The sequence below is a fragment of the Xylocopa sonorina genome, chromosome 3, assembly GCF_050948175.1.
Source record: "Xylocopa sonorina isolate GNS202 chromosome 3, iyXylSono1_principal, whole genome shotgun sequence".
NCBI lineage: Eukaryota > Metazoa > Arthropoda > Insecta > Hymenoptera > Apidae > Xylocopa > Xylocopa sonorina.
Genome location: NC_135195.1, coordinates 1,312,848 through 1,329,375, shown reverse-complemented (window position 1 = coordinate 1,329,375; position 16,528 = coordinate 1,312,848). Strand labels below are relative to the sequence as shown.

The window sequence follows — 16,528 nt, the reverse complement described above, 5'->3', positions numbered from 1 at the left end:
TATTCCAAAGTTTAAATGTACGTACCAAGCGATATTGCACAGTTCGCTTTAATCGAACAATATTGTTGATTCAATGAAATTCAGCGTCTAAAAAACGCACTGTAAACTGATCGAATACTTTTAACCGAACGTGTATTTCAATTAATATACTACTTGGTGAGAATTTCAACCTCAATTTACAAGGTTCATTTCACTTTTAATTTTCTTGAATCAATCGCGTTGTCAACAAAAACAAAATGACACGTCTAAATACGCCATAAGTGAACCTTTACAATAGATACTTTGTACGACTAAGAATAGGTGAATTATTTTTGTTAATCAATTATATAAAAGAGAGATCTTTTCTATTATATTCGATAAATTAACAATCCGGGTATCGAAGAATTACTAAACACGTAGTTCTTGTTCATTGATTCATCTTTTAACACATATATGATCGTTAAGTTCAAACAATTAAGTAAACAAAGTCATCACGAATAGTGCCTTTTTTAAAATAATTTACGTATTGCTTAAGTATAATTGATACCGAACGCGCAGAACTATTATGTTTAAAATCATTAAAGTAAGGAAAGCAAATGAAATTGTTATGCTATGTCGAAAATGCATATAGCATTCATTAATTGGAGCTAACGTGATCAAAAAAACTCGGTCAATACGTCAGACGTCGGGATTCGTTTATCACGATGTCTAAAAAAAAAATTGAAATGTAGTAGCGCAGTAGTACGTATAATACGAATATTTACAACTAGTAATACAATAGAAAAAAAAGAAAATACAAACGAGCTAAAAGGTTAATATCAAAAGTTGCACGCTACATTTATCTCACTTGTCACTTCTCAGCACACCTAGTCAGACGTGATAGCACGTCCACAAATAGTTGGAATCATCGATCAAATCCTTCTCCAAGTGGAATCCTGCAAATGTTTAGTAAATCCTATCGTTTCGAATTAAAATCGAGAATGGTTGTGCAATTGCATGCGAGGCTTATGCTAATGGAGGTATTAAAAGGATTTAGTAATTTAAGACTGAAGGAATGAGCTGCAATTCCTATTTTCATGAATAACTCTTTTGCGAATATCAGATACACGAGTACTGGCTACGAACAATTTGTTGCGCAAAATTTGTATTCCTTTTTCAATGTATCAATTAAAAATATCTAAATAAAGAAAGATATCAACGAATAAGGAAGAAAAGTGAGCCACATAGAAAAGAGAAACAGAAAGTCATAATTCGTACGAGCACGATTAACAATTTTCCGCTCTAAAATTACTAAAATGCTCTCAACTTTATATTTTTATTAATTTCATAATATACATTACTTTTTTGAACAGAACAGAAAACAACAACGTTTACAATTACATTACATACTGCAGGGATAAGTAAAAAGCCGATGCGAAAGCTGTAAGCAAATGCGTATGCGTTAAAAGATGCGTGACTGTGGTCAATATCAATAGTTTAAGAAATGTAATGCGATATAGTGGACAAACAAAAAAAAAAAAGAAAAACAACAGTTAGTTTGCGATAAACATTGTACCTAGTAATAACGACAGCGAGAAACAAATTCTAAATAATTATTCATTTTTCTGAATCTGATCTTGCGATACTAGATTTATTTGACAATAAAAGAAAAAAGAGAGAAAAAAAAAGAAGAAACCACTTTTTAATCTTATAAAGGTTTCGTATCAGTTTGCCTCCGAAAATGTAAAGAATGAAATCAGTCCAAGTCTATTCTTCTACGAAGACTCTGTTATACATATATTAAGGTGCACGTCATACCTCAGAATACAAGGACAATAAGTTAAAAAAGAATAGACTCGTGTTAGTCTGGTAACTAAATGACTAAGTGACTAAATTTAATGACTAAAAACAACAATGAAATCTGAAGCACACGACTTCGCCGCATGCCAGGGGTAAGATTAAATTTGCAGTTTCAGCAGACACGTGTATAACCCACGAACAGGAACGTAGATAGTTCTTTACAAGGAGAGTGTGTACGATGATAGAAGGAAAAATACACAGGAAAGTGGAAGCTTTATCATGAACGATTACATGGGGAAAGGCACAAGGAACGAGACTTCTTTTACTGCTGTCTGGACCAATAAGCCTTACGGCGGTTCTTTCCGCGGTTGTTTCAAAAGCCAGCCAGCAAAGGAGGCAGTTCTCGCACGTAAACCGCGAGAAATTGGAAATTGCACGCTCTCGTTGCAAACGTGTCGCATTGCTCATCCCTAAACAGCTGTGTGCATTTGAATATAGACAAGACGAGTGGCCAGCTTTATGCAAACAGGAGTACTTTCAGTGTGTCCGGACGAGTTATGAAAACATCCACTTTAAACGCCTAATGCCTTTAAAAGCAACACCTTCCACTTTTCTTTTTTTGATTTTCTAATTGTAACTGCTAGATTTAGCGATAACCTAAATTATGATCTAGTACTAGCTCAATGAAGCGTTACACGTTACGTTGGTTGTTGAAACGTTAAGTATACTTTTTATTAATGCACGTATAGCTGCAAATATTTCTCTAATGTATAATGTCGGCGGATTACACGCACTTCGACTATTACACTAGGTAATAGTCCGATGTTTCGAAGGACCACCCAATGTTTCGTGAAATAACTCACCGACTATTGTACCTTACGTTTAACTTAAGATTTCTTAATTTAATACTTCACAGTCCCAAAAACATCCCCTTCCAGCTTGCCCAAAGCATGTTACATTTTGGAAGCGGAGTTTGGCAGCGGCGCAGAAATTCTGCCAGGTCAAGATGACCCTAATGCTAGAGGTCCGCGTCTTATAATCTTAAAAATATTCGAAATTCTAAAGACCCTTCGGAACGTGACTTTATGGTAATCTCGACGAAATTGCTGAGGCAAGATTAAACCCTAGTAAACGAAATTACTTCAAGTGCCACATATTGGTTGCAGCCGGTCTGCTTAACCTGACAAAAGATGAAGCTCTATACTGACTAACTGTACCATAAAATCGTCCTAATTATATTATAGTGTGGTGGTCCTCCAGTATATACAATTTTCCAACCTAACCCTAACATCCTCGCGTCTGGGGCAGAGTCTATCATTCTTCTTATCATCACGCTTGCAATAACCCGAAGCAACGCGCTTTAGTAATTCAAGTTAATTTATATAGTTATATCGTCTTTAAAATAGTCGACTATGTATAAAAAAGGGCAATAAATTGTTAGCGGATGAACAGAATATTACTAAAAAGTGTAGTATTCATGAACCTTTATTTAAAAACTGACTTAACGTTCGAAAGTATATTTACTAACAAATTTAAACTTTAGATCTTAAATAGTAGAAAAGTCATCGTGGTTATAGGCAGTAAGTATATTTATGTATAAATTAACCCTTTCAGTACTCAACGATGACAGAAGCATAAATAATACCGTTTATAATTTCCTACTAACACTATTAACGTTTCCACTGCAAGAATGCATCGGAACGTAACCTAAAAACCTACTCCCTTGAACGAAATCACGAATCCAATCGTGCCAGGAGTCGTGTCGATGGTAAAAAGTAATTTCGCGCGTCGATCATTTCCACAGCTCCGGTGGAACACGAGGGCCAAGGAGCCAAGAAGACGAAAGCGAAACGGGGTCAAGGGATATTAACCTCGGCCACGAACACGTGAAGTTTAACGGGCGAGTCGGAGTAAGACGTTACACCCTTACGTAGCGCTGTTGAACAGAACACTTTTTACTGGCCGCCATCGTAAACCACCCTTTTGCGGCACGCGTCGCTGAATCTGGCCGCGAATATACGCTACCCTTTGTACGTGTACCGTACGACCCGCTTTGGGACTTCGCTTCGTGAACGAGTGGATTCACCGTTCATGCATATTTCACTTCTTATGCAACGAATCATCCACCAGGCATCAATTTTTCCGTAACGGCTATCGTGCACTGTGTCCTCCCGACAGATTTAATTAAACGGCGAATCGAAATCGATGCTGCGGGGCCGTTATGGCAACGATTGAAACGTGGTCTGGTGTCAATTCTAAATATTATTTTATTTACAGAGACGGTGATTCGAGATATTGATCTTTTTCGACAACATAAGAGAATTCATCGTTAAATTTTACTTATTGTATTTGGTATCCATTAATATGCCAATCTTGGATCGAATTATTATGCCTGATTGTTATACTATGATGTAAAATCACGTATACTGAATTAATTTTCGGCGTGAAATGTCTTTTTGTTAAAATTGAGAGCGTACAAGTAAAGATGACGCTGAAAACAGTTTAGGGGATAATGTAACATGTAATATTTTTGTAATATTTTACCAAGATATTTTATATTTCATCACGAACAAGTGGAATTTAATTTATCAAAGAATCGAAATTGAAATATTAATGAACGTCTTTCCACTTTCTCTAGATTACTCTAGACCAAATTATTGAAATAATCGTTAATACATTCTAATATTATTATATTATCGTCTACCGTTAGCTTTTATTGTAACACTGAGCACAATTGCAATTGATAATATTGAAAACACATTGCAAGAATCCACTAACGAATGTTCAGAATTCGTCTAAAAAGTTTATGAAATCGCTTCTTAAGATGTAGAATTTGAAAACCCAAGAAAATTACTCTTTAATACTGAGTATAAACTTCATCTTCCTGGAAAGCAGGAAGACTCATGTATACACCGTAAACACAGGTAAATAGTAAATCAGATGAATAACGAAAAATTATCTTGGTGAGAGAGTTCTAATATTTCACAATTTATAAAATTTGTCTATGCATTTATTTAACATACTTTTATGCAAAATTAAACGTTTAATTATTTATGTTTAAAAGTACTGTTTGTCTTTTTATAGGTAGCAAAAAGAAACAATTGTTTCATTGAAAAACTGCAAATTTATTCTCCAAGAGAATACCGCGACAACATTTATTAGAGAAAGTTATTCCAGCAATTTCCCGGACAACCAATATGTTTCTGCGAAGATACAAAGTGAAAAAAAGAAGCTAAAAGTGGAAGCAGGGTGCAAAGAGGAGACGTGGCTCCAATTAAGGGGGGCATGTGCGGTGGTTCGTGAGTGCCACGAGGACATCGTTACAGCTCCAAGATCGCCATTATGCCACGACAAGGACGACCCTAACGACGCGAGCCTTCGTGATTTATGGTCCAGCGACAATGTTCCGTAGAACGCCACGGATTATGTATCCACAGACCAACTTTCTCGAGATACTTTGCAAGGCTAGATTAAGAGAATAATGGGCCGGCTTTTTGCCCTGTTACCTTCGGCGAGATTAACTTGTGGTACACCGTAATATGCAACTGTTCGCGAATCGAGCCAGCTCCTCTCATTAACCGTTCGAATGGCGCTAATAAACGTCTTCTACGATTTATATTCATTACCAATTTCTTTTTTCACCAAGCAATAAATTTTCTTCCTCCATTTAGTTATCATTAGAAACGTGTATTCGCTCTTACTTTGTCTACTTTCTAGAATACAACATTAACGATTCGGTTATATTATAATAACCCTCAAATTCGAGAGTATGCAATAAATAAGCATATTTTACTATTATTCAGTTCATCGGGCAATAGTTAACAAAATAATATAATCGAGCAACAAATAATATCTACGTTTCAATTCCTTATAAATCGTTTGTAAACTATCACGATTCCACTGGAAATCCTAATTACACCCAGCGAGATGGACGTGTTCAAGAGGACATCGTTGGTATTTCAATTTGCCGCATTTAATTATGGCTGAAAGGATCATAATTTGAACGATACAGCTAGAAATTACTGCGAGTCCGTGAAACTGCCACATGTAATAACTAACACTCATGGTTACTGGAAATGTTCTAATTTAATATTTAATAACGCCTACACCCTTATCACCGACCCGTGCCGTGGACAAACGCGAAACGTACGCGGCACTTTGTCCCATGAGTATTGTTATGCCGCTACTGTTAGATGTTTCGCAGCGAGTAATCAAATTTGACAGAGTAATAAAATTGTATAATACGTCTAGGATATTTTCAACAAAAATTCAAAATTTAAGTACTGTTATGCCAATGAAACAATTTATATTCCAAAGATTACATATATATTTTGCAGACTTGTATCATTCAACTTCTTATAAGGTTTAAGGAAAATTTTTCAACATTTTTCGCCATTCTGTTCGTGGCATAATTGTTGGAAATTAAATTATATTCTAAATAAGTGATATTTTTGTTTGAAATTATAAGCGTAATATGGTTCCCTATTAATTACATTATTTCACTGAATTAGAATTCTCTTACTTAAGAATTTCTTTATTTCTCCCTGAGACTGCAAGTAGTTTTTATTACAGCAAACATTTTTAACGTTCTAATCTTTTTACCAACTCTACTTCTCTCAATTATATTTTATTTGTTATCTCTGCACTACGTACGTGCCTTTGCGATACCGCGTGCGGTAGCAGACACATTGCTTTGCCGTACCACACGCGAAAATCGGTGCGGGCCCAACAACGCTGATGGCGCCCGTGTAATCCCCGCCAAATCGGGAAAAGTATCAATAAAGTGTATGTCTGTGCGAGTAAATCTGACTAGTATAAAAGAGGGAACGAATCAGGCGAAAATATTATTATTTTACAAGACTCGCTACAAATACAATTTAATCTTCTTCTACCGTTAGTTCGTTGTACTTTTCTCTTGTTAATTGCTTACCTAACGATACTCGAAATTCGTTGTTGAATAAAAAATTGGAATTTAAATGACATTGTCCTAATTCCAAAGAATAACCGGTAACTAAAGAAATCCACATGCGTGCACTGCTGCAGGAGGGCGCACGGTTCGCCGTGGTTCGACGAAAGTGTCAGAGTCACGCGAGCGCGATCGCAACCATCCATTATCCCGACTCCCCGACGAAAACCGGGCGACCGATAATCGCCGGGGTGCCAGTCAAATTCTCGTTACGGTTGATTAGCGCAGATCCATCGCGCGCTGTCCCACTTGGAGCATTTACCGCGCGTACGAGTGGTCGGTGGGTTGATTTATCGTCGACACCAAGGTCGCCAGATCAAAGGGCATATATTCTGGTAGGCACGGCTTAGAATTTGGTGGCCGCCATTGCTCTTCGACCCTGACAACCACCGTGGCACCGGTCGGTCTTCCGGCTACCGTCGGAGATACACGCGACGGTACAAAGACACATTTACTCACCTGACACGGTCAGATGGACAGTCCTGATTAATGGGGGATGAGCGCTGACTTGACACTCGTACAGCCCGCCGTCTCGTTCGGTCGCCGAGCGCAAAAGCAACCGCCAATCATTTGGCTTCTCAAAGGCTAACGAGAACCTCGAGTCGCTTGCGTACGTGTCCAGCCCGATCGTGAGCAGATGTAGCTCGTCGCCGCGTCTGCGAACCCAGGACACCTGCAACGGGGAAACGAATTCTGATGAAAAATATATTATTCGGAATCGAGCATTTTTGAATAAATACTTTTAAAAAGTTATGCCATTTCTATCCTGAAATCTAAATATCAGCTTAAAACGGTTTTTAATAACCCCTCTTCCTCTCTTTAACTAAACGTGAAACGAAATAAATTTATTTGAGATCACAGCTACAGAATTGCTGATCACTTCAATGTTAAACCGTGTCTAATTAGTTTCATACACATAACGGTTTTAAAACAAATTTAAATAAACTTATAACTCAATGATTTTGAAACATATCGTTGTAGCTGTTACTTATTCTGTTCTTTTTTCTATATACGCGTTAATACTTTTGTGTTCAAACATACACATAAGTATCATTTTTGAAAAGCATACTCTTCCTACAAAATATGTATTATTATGGTATTAAAATCGTGAATGTACGAATATTGAAAGTGGATTATACACAGATGTAACTTCACCCCAAATCATGGTTCGAATCAGTATTTCTCCAAGAGAGCTTCATTTATAAATACTCAACCTAAAACTGTATTATAAATTTCGCCTATCGGAAGAACTATTCTAATAATATAAAACTAACTGGAATATTTTATTTATATGAACGTTTTTGTCATGTCGCGAAAATCCCTCTCGTATAAAATGAAAGGGGTTCTATGGTAAAGAGATTTCCAGCAAAGCCGTGCGTCGTATCAATCTCATATATGAAGGCAAGCTATAGCAATGTAAATCTAATGTAAATCGGACGTCCTGTCCATCTACACGTTACACATCGCATATTCGAATTCAAATACCATCTTCCCGTAGACGAGGAGATGCCCCCCCCCCCCACTCTCCCGCCGCTTCCTCTCCTTCCCCCTTAACCAGCTAGGTGGTGCTTTCTCGTGTGCGCCTCCCAAGATAATCACCTTCCTGGGCTTCAAACGACTCAAAGAAAGCAGGGTATTACCAGCTAGCGTGCTGAAAAACCCTCGAGGAATGAAAACTTCGTTGACGACTATGCGATCAAGGTGTTGCGATATCAAAGCATCCTGGATTCCACCTAAAAGCCAGACACAAACAAGGTCGATCTCGTTTTATACTTTCCGTGCGAAGGAAAGAGCAAAGTCAGAGATTTTTCTCATAAAACGTATCAGGAACGGAAAAGATCATCTTCGAAAGAACAAAGTCTCTAATTGTAGCAATTGTATGATTCTGGATAGATTGCTGTTCGTTAGAGATTAATTACTTAACGTCGCATAAAAATTGAATATTTTGGATAAATAATTCTGACACGATGTAACAATATATAAAACTAGCGAGTTTATTTAATTTTGACAATTTCCTCCAATTTATTCGGATAGCATGTTGAATAATAATTTTGTTTCTTTAAAAACAGTTTTACTTCTGATAATACCGTATAATTAACGGAAAGATTAATAAAAAAATAACGTCCATCATTCCCTATAATAGAACACGCTTGAGCTCTACAAACAATTTACAAATGAAAGCCAGTATATTGTCATGACACACAAATGTAATAAGATATAAACCTGGTTCTGTCACGTCCAGATAACCCTTTCGCTATCATAGCCGATATATTTCGCATTCAGGATGTCGTTAATGCAATCCTGCAAACGAGATGCGTATCTGGCAACCACAATGTCATTAATACAGTTCTACGGACGAGATATCTCGCGTCGCAATGTCGTTTATGCGACACCACGGATAAGGTATCCGTGACCAAAACAGAGTCTGTACAATGTCTTGTTTTGCTTCGCGATCTTCGCCATGGACATAATATTTTGATCTTATTTATTAGTTAGGTTAGAACCATCATTTACGACGCCATCGTCATTAACCCATCCCGACTTCTGAAAATCAAATTTATTTATTGCTCAATTGGACATCCTTTTTGAGAGCAGAACTTCGAGCCTTGCAAGTTTTATTTAAAAAAAGTATACACCTTCATGGGAAAGAGGTTGACATTTTTTAAATATCTGCTAATAGTTATACATTAATCATGAGTTGTACTTATCGCAAAACATTTTTAACCAATAATTAAATTAGCAGTTTACTAATAATATTAAAAGATAATTATATATTCCACAGCCGAACGATGCTATAATATTTCAATAAAGTAATGCAATGTTTAACTAATAAAATTGTAGCAAGCAGTAACGCAATTAATACCGTCAAACTTTACTAAACATGTATAAGTAACAAATGAACCAATAATTAGTAACATGTTACATGACGATAACACGTAGCTCATTTAATAAAGATTCATTAACAATAATTTTAAATATCGACGTATACACCGCCTAATCTTGCACATCCACTTTCTCCTCCCGGGAGAAATTGCAGTTCGACAGAAACAAGATTCAACAACATCCTCCGTCGAGATCGACGTCGTTACGCCGCATTGTTATCAATAATCCCTTATAAACCGTTCAGGAATTAATCCGTTACAGCCGCGGGGTAGCTGGGATCATTCCAAGCTAACGATGGAACGAAACGTCTCGCTGATACGAGATTCCGCCGATAAAATTGAATACAGTGACTGCATTCGGTGTTCTCCAGAGTTCGAAGGAGTTAAAGAATCGTTAGGCGCGACGGGATCGTCGGACCGGGACGGCGATTTCGAGGCGCTGCACCGGCTGAATGGGCGAGACACAAAGGACAGGTTGAACGGGCAGCTACAGTCATTTGTCATTATTATAAACGACTCAGCAGTGAATAATTACATCTTAGGAACAGTGGATGTCGGACGGCTATGCAACATTTGTCCCGTTTCGTCTGCGCTCGACCGCTCGACCACTCTCCGGTTATATCGCGATTAAATACTGGCGATAGTTGTTAATTCAGAAGTCCGATGTACTGTTCCGTGACGCTCGCCCACCAGCTGCTAAGCGTAAAGTTCGTCAGACAGCAGCTGATATTCGTCAGAGGGTAAATATTGATGGGTCTAATCTCGTTTGCGACGTATTTGTTGTAAATTTGATGATACATGTGATACATAAGTTGTAAAAAATTTCTGATAACTGGAGGGATAACGATGTTTAAAATTGTTTATTCGTTTAGCTTTTCATTGGCAGTGATAGTTCTTGAAACTGATTTAACTCGTAAATTACTTATTTTACTAAAGATTACCAATAGAAAACGGAATATCAAAAAATCTAAGTGACACTGTCAACTGGCTCACCCTGTATATCTACGCATACATATAGTTACAGAATATAATATTCATATGTATGTATCTCACACATACAAATCAATTTCATTTAACTTTTATTAACAGAAACTTATGACAGAAATTGTTGCGTATTATACAATGTTTATAGCCAAATTAAAAAGTTGCAATTTTACTCTTACTTATCCAACTCTATAACGTTCTTACGTTTACTCTATTACTCTACGTATTACTTACTACGTTAACTCTATTACGTTTACTCCCTTGTAAAAAATATATGAGTATGTATGCATATGCAGTAATGCAGTAATGCATAATTCATTATCCAGTTGAATGCTTTAAGCAATTAAATTTGCCATTTTAAACTGACGACTATTCTTTTCTATTTCATAAGAATTGCATTACTTTAATACGTTACTTTCACGCTGTTCAGACTTATTTAATCGTTTAAAATTACAGTGTAAATTAATGGAACTACTGACAAAAGTGCAAGACCACTGTTTTACCTTTTTACCAAATTCTGTTCTTCTTTACTCCAGTAATTCTTGTAAGCAATTTATAATTCCTTCTATTTCTTTTATTACGATGTTTGCTAAACTAATGACCAGGCGTATACTTTGATAAATATCGTTACAAATATCCAACAGTTCTAAATATTTTCAATGCTACTATACATTTTGCATTCCGTATTGTATATCGCAAGTCTAATAGTTTTTGTCCGTTCGATTCTTCAAATACAGAGTAATTTCAATATCCCGTTTTCGACTGGGCAGTGATCAAAACGATATTTGAATATTTCATGCATGTACGCTTGCATGAATTAAAGCAAAAAAAGAGGGAGCAAGCACTCGAAATCAATAATGCATTTCCGAATATCAATATTTATTTGTTGCATTGCAATATTCAAAGCAATACGACGAAAATCGGTAAAAAATTCATCACACCGGACATCAAGCATTATCCAATCATTTTCACTGCGTTGTTTGATAAAAATAATCTTCCAACTGCAGGAATCACGAATTTTGCTACAACAAAATAAAAAGTAGTACGCGGTCAAGATAGCTAACGTGGAAATTACAAAAGAAAAAGTAACTCTTCTCGAGTCGAGTCGTAAAACACTAAGAGGAAGATCCATCGGTGTCCGCTAATGTTATACCAGGTAGATATCAACCGCCACCCTTTCTCCGAATGTTATTTTTGTAAATGTCCATAGCAGCAGTAATACCCAAAAAACCACCGTTCCGAGTCAAGGTTTAGTTTATCGTTTTAGTTGATTTCCTTCGTTTATTGCTTACTATTGTATAGTCGAAGGTTAACAGGTTATAAGGTTATTGTAAGGTTAAGATTGTTAACAATCTCTAGCATTAAACACACATAGTTTCACAAATAATCGTCAAGAATTGTATGTATACATACAGTGCTGGACAAAAGTATTGGCACAGCATGATTGTTATGATAAAAATGCTTATAACTATGAAACAAATTGTTAAAAAGGAAAAATTTGTTTACACGTTTATTTATTTATTATTCTAGATTATTATTTAACAGAAACAGTAATATAAATAAAGTGATATGCGAAATAATAACAAAAACATATTTATTGAGCGTTTTAAGCATGGACAAAAGTATTGGCACAAATGATTGAAAGTACTTAGAAATTAAAAATTAATATTTGGTTGGCCCTCCATTCCTCATGATAACTTCCTTCAATCGTTTTGGCATTGAAGTTACCAATTTTTTTGTAAAATCCGGCTCTATATTGTTCCATTCTTGTAAAATAATAGCTTTTAATTGGTTTTTGTTTGTTATATTATATTTTCTAATTTTTTTTTCTAATTCATTCCAAACATGTTCGATGGGATTCATGTCTGGACTCTGGGGTGGGGTATTTAATGTATGTGCGGTATTGTAAACGATCCATTGTCGTACAATATAGGCAGTATGTTTTGGATCATGGTCTTGTTGAAAATAAAAATCACGCGGGAGATTTAATTTATTAGCACTTTTAAATAAATTTTCCTTTAATATATTTAAATATACATATTTGTCCATAATCTCATCTATGAATACTAATTCGCCAACCCCAGACGCTGCAATGGAACCCCATACCATGACTCCACCTCCTCCATGTTTCACAGTGGCTTGTAAATGTTGTGGATCCATTTCCGTATTTGGCTTTCTCCAAACTAATACTCTGCCATCTGATTTAAATATATTAAATTTAGTTTCATCTGAAAATAATACGTTATTCCAGAATGTGGGATCCTTTTTTATAAATTCTTTTGCAAATTCTTTTCTCATCTTCCGATTCTTCTTGGATATGTATGGTTTCCTTCTTGCGACACACGCAGAATATCCCGCATCTTTTAACACTCTCCGTATAGTTTTCGAACTTACTTCTTTTTTATTTTCTTCATTTAACTTTGCTCTAAGTTGTGATGAGTTTAATTTACAATTTATTTTCACTTCCTTTACAATTTTCCGTTTTTCTCTAACTGTTAACTTTGAGGGACGTCCACTTCGATTCCTACTTTTGAAATCTGATTGATTCTCAAATCGTTTTACGACACTTCTAATAGTGAATCGACTTCTATTAACACTTTTTGCTATTTCACTATAAGATTTTCGCATTTTGTGCAAATTTAATATTATTTTTCTCTCTTCACTTGTAGTTTCTTTCCCTCTTCTTGACATTGTTGCTTGTTATATTTCCTATGTTGCTAATCGACTGAACTTAAGGATGACTGTTAGAAAAAATGACTATCAGGGAATCCCCTACCTATACCATCAAGTGACAATCGGATTTTTTTCGGAGAGATACAACTACACTAAATTTTGTATAATGTGCCAATACTTTTGTCCATGCTTAAAACGCTCAATAAATATGTTTTTGTTATTATTTCGCATATCACTTTATTTATATTACTGTTTCTGTTAAATAATAATCTAGAATAATAAATAAATAAACGTGTAAACAAATTTTTCCTTTTTAACAATTTGTTTCATAGTTATAAGCATTTTTATCATAACAATCATGCTGTGCCAATACTTTTGTCCAGCACTGTAGGTCGATAGAAACTTAGATGTATATACACACACAACAGTCAATAAAATACACAGTTCATTATCGCACAACAATCGTACTAGCATCGTGTCATTTATTTGTCGCCAGCTAAACGGTCGATGCTGTGACAGAACAACTCCGAATTCTATTGTTTTAGAAGAAGTTTGCAAATAAAACTAAGGACGTGCACCAGTCTAATTCCGCGTCGATACGAAGTACGTATAGGTTGTTTGATCGATAGCGTTTTATGAGCACTGCAAGAGAAGAACAGATTTTTAATCAAGGATGCAAAGGTTGAATACAAAATATGGCCTGCTCATAAAACTTCGCTCTTTAAATGTGATTAACACCAAACGTGAAACTAAGAAATGAATTATTGTTTATTTCGTAACCCTTAAAATTAATTGCTAACAAAAATTGATTTGTCTGATTAAACGAAATGATATTTAAATATCTGACATATGCGAAGCATAATTAATAATAAAATTAGAAAGGGAAAAAGAAAAAATTAGAAGGTCTTAAACGCATATTTTAGAATAAAAAATTTCTGACTTTTTTTGCTGGTCACTTATTAAAAATAATGAAATAACTTTGTAATATCTTTGTATGATAAGAATCTTCTTCCACGAATAATTAAAATTCTTTGCCTTACAGAAGTTGTTAGTTAATTAGAGTGAATCTCTGGTCAAGAATAAAAGCTCCGAGTAATGATCAGAGAGTATTATATAATACTTCATAAGTAGCGACGCGAAGTTATCATCGAATTAGCATATTGTATTGCTATTGCGTTCGGTACGCCAGGACAGATTGATCGATCAAAATTAATCAAACTGAGAATTTCGAAACTACTTTGCGACTTTTTACTTAAAACCAACAAATAGTTGATAGCCGTGAAACGTTACTTATATTTTTACTTGCGTCAAAGCTAACTTTAGCGAGTTGAACATATATCTTATATTCTATTGCTTCAATTCGCCAGTGCTTACTTTTTTCTTTCCAAGCAATGAAACACTTTGAATTACAATTGGAATTAACCACTAAATAAGTGAAAGGATAAAGATATGGACAGATATACATATTACAATACTGACAATGAAAACAGTCAAAACATAGTGTATATATTATAATAAACTGTTATTATCTCTCACTGTCAATCACCATATTATACTATACAGTATATGTTAATTCAATGAACTAATTGTTGCAAATTATGTAATAATTACTGTTACTTGCTTGTTCACAATTGATTAGAAGGCTCGAATTTTCAAAATAATCATCACAACAAATTTCGGATTCGTTGAATTAATAAAAAAATTAATTCGTTATATTAATAAAAAAAATGTTGCTATATTGTAATATGATGTTAACACTAGTCCCCTGCTATGCGAAGAGGGAAACGGAATACAACGCTGGAAACGCTGGTAGCGGGATTGCCGCCAGGGAGAGCTGCAACTGCCCATATAACGAGTCGTAATAATGTTTGCCTGTCGTTGCAGTGTCCGAGATAAATCGCCGGCTGTTGAATCAGCAGTTTAAAACGCGTGATCGACGGAAAGTTCGAACGACTGCTCGGAAAACGCAGCCGATAGACCGAGCTGCGATTTCGCTAAGGAGGATACAGATCCGATGGAACGCGCTATATCCCGCGCTAAAATTCGAGCGAATCGGACCGATCGTATCGATCTCTGCCACGGCTAGAACCTGGACCAGACCCGCCTCTCGAAATGAGTAGTGCTCTCACGTCTGCTAAGCGGACTGGGGAAAAAAGGAAGAGTTATCGATTACTACGTACAGTATATATCGGTACAGCTGAGATATCACGGCGAAAGATTCTCGGAAGAACGAAGAATTTTTAGCGGCGTACTCGCGACGTACTCGTCTACCGACGGAGACGTGAAATTAGTAGATATTGCAGAAGATGCAATATCTCTCGTTTAGTGACGATACAGGAAATTTATTTTCGTTCGTTTGACGATTGTGCGTGTGAAAGAAATGTGAACGTATCGATAGTATCAATAGGTTAATAATCAACGCTCATTTTCCTAAATTTGAGCCTGCTAGTTTTAAACGAAACATTTTTTATTCGTTACTGTGCGCTGAAGTAGGACTCCTCGCACAATCCAGACTGGCCAAAGTTAATGAAATTTAATTCGATAGCTTATGTTGGTGAAGTTAGACGATGCGCATCGCATATCCATATAATTAAATACCATCGAAATGTAAAAGCGAAACAGAATTGTAAAGTATACATTAACACAAAACTAAATATTAAGCGTCAATGTTACACACGTAACTTCTCCTATAACAGAAAAACGCATAGCTATCACGTTATTGCCACACATTAACGACAGTAGAATTAGTATGTAGAATTTTTACTTTCCAACGGAAACAGTACCAAAACATGGTACTCTGAATGCAACGAAAAAGCATGGTATTTAGTGCGCGTTCAAAAGTTGTAAATATGCATTTTAATATAGTTATACGGATTATTGCATTCGTGCTCGGTGTATGTAAAGTTAACAGCTGAAAACGAATAGAAATGAGATCCCGCTTCCACGAGATAATCCACCCATCGGATGCTGTTCGAGAAACTTTAATTAGCTCCCGGCTCTTATTGACAAACTGCAGCGAAACTTCGTTCATCGAATAGGGAAGTAGCACCGCATTGACGACACCAGCAACGGTTCTGAAATTAACACGACGACACCTGGCACAGGTACAAAAACAACATCGAAGTATAGGAAGTAACAAACAATAAACAAGTATTCGAGTAGAATGAACAAACAATAAAAATAAAATATAAGATAATAAATAGATAATAAAAGTAAAAATTTAGTTTCGAGGATGCAATCCTATTCTCGATGCCAATAAGAACAC

The 16,528-nt window shown here is 35.8% G+C and overlaps 1 protein-coding gene across 1 annotated transcript in view; it reads right to left on the bottom strand.

The window, feature by feature from the left end:
• LOC143433640 (zwei Ig domain protein zig-8) overlaps positions 1-16,528 on the bottom strand; it is a 278,892-nt gene that overhangs the window by 226,533 nt on the left and 35,831 nt on the right. Inside the window, exon 4 of the mRNA XM_076911081.1 lies at positions 7,184-7,397. Coding sequence (XP_076767196.1) covers positions 7,184-7,397 — 214 coding nt within the window. The remainder of the gene's footprint in view (positions 1-7,183; positions 7,398-16,528) is intronic.